Source organism: Equus przewalskii, chromosome 9 (genome assembly GCF_037783145.1).
Source record: "Equus przewalskii isolate Varuska chromosome 9, EquPr2, whole genome shotgun sequence".
Taxonomy (NCBI): Eukaryota; Metazoa; Chordata; class Mammalia; order Perissodactyla; family Equidae; genus Equus; species Equus przewalskii.
This window is the reverse complement of record NC_091839.1, coordinates 26036654-26047868: the sequence shown is the minus strand read 5'-3', so window position 1 is coordinate 26047868 and position 11215 is coordinate 26036654. Positions and strand designations below refer to the sequence as shown.

Here is an 11215-nt window from a genome sequence, read left to right as displayed (position 1 = left end):
CCCTGCTTACTCTCTGGCTTCCTGGCTCCAGAATCCACTATCCTCCATGGAGACAGACACTGTCAAGGACAAGCACCTGGATTATCTCCTCCCTGCAAAGAGAGATACAGGCTGGTGGAAAAGCTGCTGACCAGCAAGGTCACGGGCTCACTCCTCTCTGCAAGGAGTCTCAAGGCCAAAGACAGGCTGGTGGGAAAGCTCTGACCAGCAAGGCCATATGCTCCCCTCCCCCCAAAACCCCAAATACAAACCCTTCCTTTAGCTTTTCAGGGAGTTTGGGATTTCAGTGCTAGCTGCCCTCTCTCCTTGCTCAGTGCTGTGCAAAAATAAAATTCCCACTTTCTTCCACCACACCCGGTGTCAGAGATTGGCTTGCTGTGCAACGGGTGAGCAAACTCACTTCAAGTTCGGTATCACTACTGGCAACTCTTCCCAACTCCATTTCAGTGACAACACGTTAACAGTTTAAAACTGGCCAAGGTGGGAGTATTTACACCAAAGAAATTAGCAAACACTATAAAAACCAGGGCTTGACTTACAGTATTGTTAAATACAATATACTGAATGTCTACACTTAGAAGAGTGATACAGTATGTCAATAATGCTGACGTAACTTAACAGTGTTTTGTACAGGTGGCCATTACATTGTGCATACTGCAAAAAAAAAAAAAAAAAAAAAACCTGAGGAAAAACTGATACTCTTCCAGTATTCAAAAACAATTATTCCATGCAGCAGTCACTCACATCCATTAAGAATGAGTAAAATTCCAACATGTTTTTGTTGTCTCATTGTCTTATTCGTTACTAAAAGCCACACAGCCAAAATTCATAAGATAGAAAATAGGCCAAAGATAAAAACAGACATTTTAGCAAAGAAAATATTCAGGTAGCAAGCACACAAAATAATGATCAACACCATAAATCTTTACAGAAATGCAATTAAAACCAGTGAGACACCACTACCCACTTATTTTAAAACAGGAAAATTAAAAATTGACCTTTACCAAGTATTGACAAGGGTGTGAAGGAACTGGAACTCTCACACAAAGCCAGTGGGAATGTGGAAAAATATAACCATTTTAGGTCACAGGTGGGTAATTCTGTAAAAAGTTAAATATTCACCTGCTCCAAGACTCACGCATTGTACCCTGAGTTATTAAACAGGAAAATGAAACATATACCCGTATAAAGAAGAGTAAACAAATGTTCATATCACCTTTTATTTGCAATAGCTAAATATTGGAAATAACCCATATATTCATAAACAGATGAATGGATAAACACAGTCAATTATACATGGAAGAGAAAGCTACTTAGAAACAAGAATGAAATGTACATATAAGCACCATTAATCAATCTCAAAGTAATTATGCAGCATCAATTAAACCAGAAAAAAGAGTAAACACTTTACAATCAATCATAAAATTCCAGAAAATGTAATCTATTGTAAAGGGATGTAAATCAATGGTTGCCTGGAGACCCAGGGAGAGCAGGGAGAATATAAAAGGGCATGAGGAAAATACGCAGTGACAGATATGCTCCCTATCAAGATGATGATGCTTCCATGAGTTTATACACGTCAAAACTTATCAAATTGTACACTTTAAGAAAACTGCAAATAATGAAGGCCATTTCCACTTGAGTCAAGAGGATCCCTGGACGATGGGATCTCCCTTCTCCCCATCCTCCTTTTGTTGCCTGTAGAACAATTGCCTTGAGGTGAACAGCTCAGAGAGGCTACAGGAATCCACAAAGCCACTACATTTTGTCTGCCAATGACTTCAGATACACAAGATAAACATACCTGGAAGTTCTGAGATTTCTATACACACTCATCCCACGGTCACTGTCACTTAAACAATCATGGATGCATCTTTATTTATTTATTCATTTTTGTGGATGCATGTTTAGAAGAGGCACATTCCATGTAGTTTGCGGCAGTCTCCTCCACTCTCAATTAATCCAGTGTTTCTGTACCAATTACAGTCTCCCCGGCCCCTGTAGACTTACAACTAGTGACACTAGCCTATTAAATTCTGGATATGAGGGCATATGGCTTTTCTGTAGGACTGGGGTTAAGATTCCCCTCAGCCTTCCTGGGCATTATGTACTATCCCCTGCGAGTAAGAAAAAAAATTCATGGTGACTCTATAAACACTGGGGGGTGTCACAAATGCCCGTTCCTCAGTGTGACTTCTGAACTCACAGATCTCTGGCCTCCAGGTAAAAAATTAGGACTACAAAGCAGTCTCTTCCACAAGGCCTTGTCAGCAATGCAAACCAGGCTAAAACTAGAGTGCCATATTCAACCATCATACTGTCCTGAGACACCCAAAATTTGGATCCTTACAAAAGTTTTTTACCCTTCAAGTTGTCAGTCCTATGGTGCTTTCAAACTACCCCACACAATGAACAGAATTTTCAAGCTTGAAGGAGCTTAAAAAAAAAGGTGTCTATTACTGCACAAATCAGATCAATGTGCAACCAGCATTTTCTGGTTTGGTGAATCGGAAGCCAGAAAACTTCATTGCAAGCACTACCTGAGATCAAATGTGTCCCTAAAAAACCTAGTCTTTCTCTGCAAGCCATCAGCAGAACTCAGATAGCATTCTCTGCGACAACACAGGGTCAGGTCCATGCCCTAACTTGTCACAGAATAGGGAATGAAGACCCCAGAAGAGCCAGGATACTCATGATTTCACAAGTCAGCTTCACTGAGCACACTGGGGTGGTGACTGATGCACACAATGTGGACATGCCAGGTGGTGGCAGGTGAAACGGCTTCTGCCACAGAACATGGTAATAACATAAATCTGATTAAAAAACCCTGTGGAGGGTACGTGTGCTTTCCACATAACTGAACTTACGGGAAATCTCTGGTCTGTGAATGTACAAATGTATGAGATTCAATTCTGGAGTATGGCACCTCGCAGAGCCTTTCCTCCAACACTGGTATACTAAGTAAGGAAGGAGCACATTCTCTGCATAGCTAAGGCTTTTTTCCAGAGTGAACTCATTGGTGTTGGCTGAGGTGAAATTTGCACCTTAAAGATTTCTCCTATCACTACATGTGAGCTCTTCTGTGTCGGAGGAGGCCAGAGCTCTGGCTAAATGATTTACCACATTCATTGCACTCATAAGGTCTTGCTCCAGTGTGAACTGTCCGGTGCCGAATGAGGTGGGTTTTGCGGCTAAAGGATTTCCCACATTCACTGCACTCATGCGGCCTTTCTCCAGTGTGAACTCTTTGGTGTTGAATGAGGACAGATTTCTGGCTAAAGGATTTTCCACATTCACTGCACTCATAAGGCCTTTCTCCAGTGTGAACTCTCTGGTGTTGAATGAGGACAGATTTCTCACTAAAAGATTTCCCACACTCAATGCACTCATAAGGCCTTATTCCGGTGTGAACTCTCCAGTGTCGAACGAGGTGAGTTTTACAGCTAAACGATTTCCCACATTCACTGCATTCATAAGGCCTTGTTCTACTGTGAGCTCTCTTGTGTCGGAGGAGGCCAGAACTTTGGCTAAATGATTTTCCACATTCACTGCATTTATAAGGTCTTTCATTAGTGTGAACTCTCTGGTGTTTAATGAGGATGGACTTCTGGATAAAGGATTTCCCACATTCACTGCACTCATAAGGCCTTTCTCCAGTGTGAACTCTTTGGTGTTGAATGAGGTCAGATTTCTGGCTAAAAGATCTCCCACACTGAATGCACTCATAAGGCTTTGCTCCAGTGTGAACTCTCCAATGTCGAATGAGGTGGGTTTTGCGGCTAAACAATTTCCCACATTCACCACACTCATAAGGCTGTTCTCTAACATGAATTTGCTGGTGCTGAACAAGTCTGTATTCGCAACTGAAAGCTTTCTCACACTTGTTACACTTATCAAGACCTGCTCCAGTGCAGACTCTATGCTGATGAAGTGTGTCTGTGTTACTGAAAACTTCTCTGCATTCAATCCACTTGTCATGACTTTTTCCACTGTTTAAGGTCTCCCCACATTTGATGCTGCTGTGAGACATCTCACCATTGGGAGTGGCCTGGTGCAGAAGGCCTGCGGTAGACAGGAACTCCTTTCTGCCCTCCTCAGAGGTGAAGGGCTTCCCTGACACATGGAATCTGCAGTTCATCACAAACGAGGCCTGATCCACGTCCATTTCAAACATTTTCTCTCCACTGTCATGCTTTTGATACTGCTGAAGGCTTGCACTGAACCAGAAACCTCTGGATGCCCCATCCAAGTATGGTTTATGCCCAGGATATGTTGCTTGAAGCTCAGTCAGATGCAAAATGTCTTTCAAGACTGGAACACACTTTTCACAGGGCTGAGTCACCTGAGCTAATGAACCTGCCTTAGAATTCTTGACCTGTGACACTCCTTCTACAGAAATGCTCTGCTCAGAAAGTACCTCCTTAGTCTCTGCTCCACACCAAGAATCTGAAAGCAGAGAAACAATCATAAAGCACATGCTAACTTAGGTGAGAAAGGGAAGTCCCATTAAAAATGTGTCATACATATACATTCAAACCAAAGAATAAATTCACAGGAACGTTCTTAGCATGAAGGAGCAATCTGAAAGCAGGGCTGCTTTGCAGTACTGGGCATCTAAAGATCAGAGAATGATGAAGACATTACAGAATAAAGGGCATAATGATGGGGTGCCATACAGGGAGGAGAGGTAGGATCACTGACTCACTCCTCTGCCAACAGCCTTTAGCAGGGCCTTGTCATGGGGACATGTCCATGCCATGCAGAAGGATGGTTGTGTTCAGGCCCAGAAGAATACAATTGGAACTGAGTATCTGGTTTTCAAGGACTATTTAAGGATATGTGCACACCTCTCAACACATTATGTGTGGGTTACTGTGGGAGAACTGCAGACTGAGGAGAGAGGAACAAGTGATGCATGGAGGTCAAAGTGCATAGGGATGGCAGGGACCAGAAGTCACAGATAAAATGACAAATTAGAAGCGTCAAGTATGCAGAAGGAAGTGTAGAAATTATTTGTATCCAGTGGCATTTATACTACAACATTGGTGCACACAGGGCAGGTTCCTGGTATGACCTGAACACAGCCATGATGTCATGTCCTCCCCAAGCTGCCACTCACCAGGGCCAGGGCTCCTTGGAGACCATCATGCCATGTGCACCCTGTGAGACAATCAGAGTTCTCCCCGCACTCCCAGTTGTGTAACTACATGGGACCTGAATGAAACAAGTCTTTAGGGAAAGACAGTTCACGTGAGCAGTCAGCACTGGCCCAGACCAACTCAAGAAACAATGGACCACAGGAAAAATAAAATATTACAACAAAAATCTCAAATGTGGGTCTTTCAAGAAAAGCTTATGAACTACACCAGTAGCGACCAGGACAATGCCTGCAATTGCTGATACAGGCTGTCAAAGGGAAATCTTAAGGGTTCTCATCACAAGAAAAAAGAAGTTTGGGGCTGGCCCCGTGGCCGAGTGGTTAAGTTCGCGCGCTCCGCTGCAGGCGGCCCAGTGTTTCGTTGGTTCGAATCCTGGGCGCGGACATGACACTGCTCATCAAACCTCGCTGAGGCAGCGTCCCACATACCACAACTAGAAGGACCCACAACGAAGAATATACAACTATGTACTGGGGGGGCTTTGGGGAGAAAAAGGAAAAAATAAAAAAATCTTTAAAAAAAAAAAAAAAGTTTGTAACTCTGTATGATGAGGAATGTTAACTTGACATACTGTGCTAAGTATTTTGCAATATATACACATACTGAACCACTACATTGTACACCTGAAACTAATATGATATATAACAATTATATGTAAATGAAAAACAAAAGAAAGTGAAAGGGGTTAGAACCTGGGCCGCAGGTGCCATGAATCTGGACAGTTCTTACAGCCAGGGAGAGGGCAAGCAAGGGGAGATCCATTATGCTGACTGCAAGACTTCTGACTCCCAGATCCTACCCAGCACACCTTGGGGTAGCAGGTGTTAGGGGTACATGGGGAATGTGTTGCTCAGGGTAGTGCACACAGCTTAGCACTGGCCCCCACAGTACATATGCTAAGATAGTAAGGAAGCTGACAGGGTCCATGGTCTGGCTGTGGAAAGGCCAGAACTGCCTCCAGGACAGGCGAAAAGACAGACCAGCTATGGGAGGAATATGAAGTCCTTACCGAGGGATGTTGTAAGTACAAAGTTCTCCAGCATCACATCGTGGTACAGAAACCTCTGTGCCTCATCAAGGAGCCTCCATTCCTCCTGGGAGAAGTAAATGGCCACATCTTCAAAGGTCACACAGCCCTGTCATAATGAAGACAGTTCATTCCAAGATCAGCTTCTCTCCTAGTGGAAGTACACCCACCCACTACTCTATTATCCCTTGCTCACCCTTCCCCCTATTTCCCCATTTCAGAGGAGATAACAGGCCCTGATGTCACTGATGTACACTCTCTCCTCATGGTCCCTTTGATCCCTACGTCCACCCGCAGCGACAGGCAGGTGGGCAGATAGACAACACCTAAGCTCTGGGCCTGGCATGCAGGGAAGCACCCCCTCTTGTCAGGCAATTCTCCTAGGATCCCCTAGACCATGCCTCCCAGACACAACCAAGGGTATGGGCTCACATCTAACCTTTATGTCTTCAATGATGGGCCTTGGGCTATCAGTTCACATTTCCTCTCCACATGGACATCACTCTTTCTACTGTGTCTCTCTCTCACAGTCACCACTTTTCCCCTGCCCTGCACCATAGGCATCTCCTTCTCCTTCCTACATATTATTCAACAGAAGGCATAAAGAGAGTGCTTGGCAAATTCAAACAGGATGCAATACTATTCCTGACCTCCAGTGGTCCCCACTGCCATTGGTAGCCCAGAATCTTGTTGTAAGAGTCTCCCCTTATTAAATAAATAAGTCACAGAGATGTAATAGATAGCACAGCAAAGAAGGTAATCATCGTGGTAATGTTGTTTGGTGACAGATGACAACTAGATTTAGTAATGTATGAAAATATCAAATCACTATGTTGTACACCAGAAGCTAAGATAATATTGCATGTCAATTATGTTTCAATACACACATGTCTCTCTGCACAACTCTATTCCTTACTTCAACCTCAGCCACTAGAAACCACCTGTGGATATCATATACCCATGGCCCTCCTCCACTTGTGCTGCACTTGATGTGCTCTCACCAGTCACAGCCTTCCTCTTTCCTCCTAACCTTCATTCAAAACCCAGACCCAGAGGCTTTCACCTCAGGTCCAGTGATTCTCCCAGATGACCACCTGTGCACCTAGATGAATCCAGCCACCTGACTGAAACTTCCCAGACACACCAAGATCACAACAAATCCCAGAGAGCCCATAGAGCAGTGAATAAGCAGAAGCCCTGGCCTGTAATCTGGCCTCAGTTACTCCTGTGCCTTTGCTTCCATCCCACCTGCACTCATCCCTCAGAAGCCCAGGCCACCTGCCAGATCATCCTCTCTCCAACACCATTCCCATGGCCACTTCTCTCCTTCACCTGTTTTTGTGATGACTATGACCTGCCACCTAGGTGCTGAAGCATGAGACCCAGTCCTCATACTCCACCCTCCTCTTCCAAAGCTATTATTAACATCATCATGACCAGAATTACCCTCTACTGAATGTGGCCCAGGGTTACAGACAACGTATGTGTCCTCCTAAAATTCGTATGTTGAAACCATAATCCCCAAAGTGATGATAACCGGAGGTGGGGCCTTTGGGAGGAAATCAGGTTTAGATTAGGTCATGAGGGTGGGACCCTTACAAAAGGAAAATAGAGAAATCCCTTGCTCTCTAAGCTCACTTGCACCAAGGAAAGGCTATGTGAGAACCCAGCAAGAAGGAAGTCATCTGTAAGACAGGAAGAGAACTCCTCATCAGGAATAGAATCTGCCAGCTCTTTGATCTTGGACTTTCCAGCTCCAGAAGTGTGAGAAATGTAGGTATTTTGTTTTAGCTGCCCAAGCTAAGACATGCAGCTCCAACCTGCTCCATATACTATGCACCACCTTTCGCAGATGTCTCCATCCTGAAGACCTCCCCACAGTCCCAGAACTATGTGTCCGGCAGCCCACTTAACACTTTACCCGTTCATTCTCTGAAGTATCTCATACACTTAAGGTGGCCAAAACAAAACTCCTCATACCCTGAATGAAAATTAATGCCACTACTGAATTCCACATCCCAGTTGATGGAGCTTCCTTCCCTGCAGCTGCTAAAACCAAACACCTTGCAGTCATTCCTGACTTCTACCTTTTTCTCTCTCATCTTCAAAATCAGAAAATCAGAGCAGACCTACCGAAAAACACTGAGCCAGAATCCAACCGTTTCTACCACCTCCATGGCCAACACACTGGTCCACATCATCGACACTCACCTGGACTACTGTAGTTGCTTCTCCCTGGTCCTCCCACCACTTTCCTCACACCCCCAGTCTGTTCTCCATGCCGCAGTCACAGGGAGCCTGAGGAGAGCTGGGTCAGATCACCTCCCTCCTCTGCTCAAAACCTCTCATCGTTCCCATCCTCCAGAAGAGACACCCAACTTCTCAGGGAGCCATTCCAGGCTTCACTCCTGACCCCTTGCTCTCTGTCCCCAGGGAAAAGAAAGGAGACTTCCGGTTCCCTTAAACCAGTTCAGCCTCACCTCCAAGAGTCTGCACAGACTGGCACCTACACCTGGGGCAACCTTCCTCCACACCTCATTCCATCGGTTGCCAGCAACAGTAGCCACTCCATATAACCCGACGCCTGCTCTGAGGACCCTGGGCTTAGGATTTGTCCAGGCTCCCCAGGTTCAAGGCCTCGACCCAGGACACCACAATCCCAGAGATCATCAGTAGGATCAGCATCAGTGAGGTTCTGCAACACCCTCCACTCACTCCCTCTGTAGGGTCCAGAAGTGCTTCTGTACTTGTGACAGGCTGGGTGAAGAAGTGCTGAGAGGCAGGTGACCATGGCAGGGCTCCACGGGCTCCCGGCTGCCCAGTCACCTTGCCCGGCTCTGGAGCCAGGACACCTGGGATGACGGCATTCTCTCTGCGTCTCAGGCCTCAGTGCTGACTCTCATCAGCTGTGAGACTCTGGACGAGGACTAAATCCCCCTGTGCCTCGCACGCTCAGTCCCTGTCCAGTCTGTGCTCCGAGCAGCTTCTGGAACACGCCTAAGAGCCTAGCTCAGGCGAAGCCTTTCCAGTCCACCACTCTCCACGGCTCCCAGCCTCCTGAGAACGGCAGCCTGCTACTCCAACAGCGACTTCGCCTCACAGTCAGAGCAAAGGTCTTCCCTCCTGAACACACACGACAGACCCCGGGTCCCCTCGGACCGCGACCCTCGCCCGCAGCCCGGCCCCCGCCCGCAGCCACATGTCCCACGAGCGCCTCCCCGGCCCGGCCCCGGGGCCTGGGCTGCAGGCCCGGGAGCAGCGCCCGCCCGAGGGCTGGAGCTCGGGCTGCGCTGCGGGCGGGGCGGGCCGGAGCCGAGCGCTCACCTGAGCCGGCTCCCTCCGCGCGGCCGGCGCCATCGGCCTCGGGGGCGGAGCGGGGCCGGCAGCGGCGGGAGACGAGGCGCCGGGCGCGGCGCTCCCTGGCCCGGGCCTGGCGCGGGACCCCGGGCGGCGTCACCGAGCCTCAGACCCGCCTCGGCCCCCGGGACGGCGCCTCCGCCCACGCTCCTTGTCCGTCCCCTCACCCCACACGCGGCGCTCCGAAGACCGTTACCAGGAGAACGGACTCAAGAAAACCCAAAACGACCGCCAGGAGGAGGGCGCCGGAAGTCCCGCCCAGAGTAGGTGGGCACGTACGGAAATGCTCCTCTCTTGATCTTTCGTTGGCTCAACGCCGAGGGCGCCCGGCGCTGTTTCCTCTGGGTAATGTAGTTCTCACAGCTCCAAAGGCCCAGGTGGTAGGCGCTGCTGGGTGCAACTTCCAGGGGAAGAGGCACTGCGAGAGATACTGGGAAATGGTGTCTCCAGCCCCTTAGGGCGAGGGAAGATCTATGCTTTTTTTTTTAAGGGGCTCTTTTCAGATTTCTGGGGAGTGTTGTCTGCAACTGATCACCTAACTGTTCAGTCTCCTTGAAGCTTAGCATGCTCCCAGGTGCTCCCAATGACTACAAATCCAAAGGGATGTATCATTCAGACACATAATGTGTCTACTCTTAGCTGGAACCTAACATTATGTGCTTTCTCTTCAAGTGCCTGTTGCCTGGAAGGTTAGAGTCAGCTTGATGAGTTTCAGTATGTCATGTCACGAACAAGAGAAAAAGACTCCACACAGGGAAGGGACAGAGAAGATAGAAAAGGGATGTTAGACTGCCCTGAAGCAGGACAAAGCTGGAACTCTGTTTCTGGTTCCCACAGAAAGTGTCTCTCCTGCCTGTAAAGTCAGTGATTGTGTCCAACTAACTCATTCAGGAACACTGGTATATCTATATAATATTTCTTACTCCATAGTCCTAGATACACTCAATTTCTTTTAGGAACCTGACAAGTAGAAGAGCCACTTACCAAATGTCGTTTTGGAAGAGGACAATGTTTATAGTGTTCACAGTAGGAGCACATGTACAAAGGGGACAGAAGATCCCTAAGAGAAAGATTTGGGACACCAAGATCTCATCTCTTTGATGGGAGGTGATTATCATTCCTACTGTTATTGCAGGAAAGGTGTCCTCATGGGGAGTTGAGATTAGCTCAGAAAAAGTTGTGAAGTGAAAATCACTGAAAGCCATTAATAATGACTATTTAGTTACTCAAAGGCAGTGGCTGGCTAATTCTGGAAAACATCAGTAAAAAGGTTTTAAAAAAAGTTAAAATCTCAGAGAAAAATGAAACAGAACACACTGACATCTGGGTGGAGACAGATTTATCCAAGCAGTAACTATACTGAAACTTTGGCCACTCAGGATTTTGTCTTAGAAATTTGAAATTTTTTTCATTTCTGAAAACATTGATTAATACTTGGAGGTATAGTTAAAAAGGACTTTTAAGGTAGCCTCAGGATACTCTGGTGCAAGTTCAAGAATATGTTCCCTGCTGTGTAGGAATATAGGAATTTTTAGTTTTTTGGAGACATTTACTACGATCCAGGAATCTGTTCTGGGCTTTGTCAATGCAAGTAACCCATAATCAATCTATAAATCAAAATGGGGGTGAGTTTATTGTATGAGCCAGTTTTGAGGACTATAGCCCAGGAGCA

General features: G+C 46.7%; 1 protein-coding gene across 2 annotated transcripts; it reads right to left on the bottom strand.

The window, feature by feature from the left end:
* Nucleotides 1-1206: 1206 nt before the first annotated feature.
* Nucleotides 1207-9806, bottom strand: LOC103553622 (zinc finger protein 530-like). Of its 2 annotated transcripts, none has more exons than XM_008524243.2 (3): nucleotides 9740-9806; nucleotides 6169-6295; nucleotides 1207-4446 (listed from the first exon to the last, which is right to left on the bottom strand). In XM_008524243.2, exons 2-3 carry the CDS (start codon nucleotides 6200-6202, stop codon nucleotides 3065-3067), a joined length of 1416 nt encoding a protein of 471 aa, XP_008522465.2. In that variant the 5' UTR covers nucleotides 6203-6295; nucleotides 9740-9806; the 3' UTR covers nucleotides 1207-3064. The 2 variants fall into 2 exon arrangements, with proteins under 2 accessions (XP_008522465.2, XP_070489630.1); XM_070633529.1 differs by lacking the exon at nucleotides 9740-9806 and adding an exon at nucleotides 9511-9684.
* Nucleotides 9807-11215: the final 1409 nt, after the last annotated feature.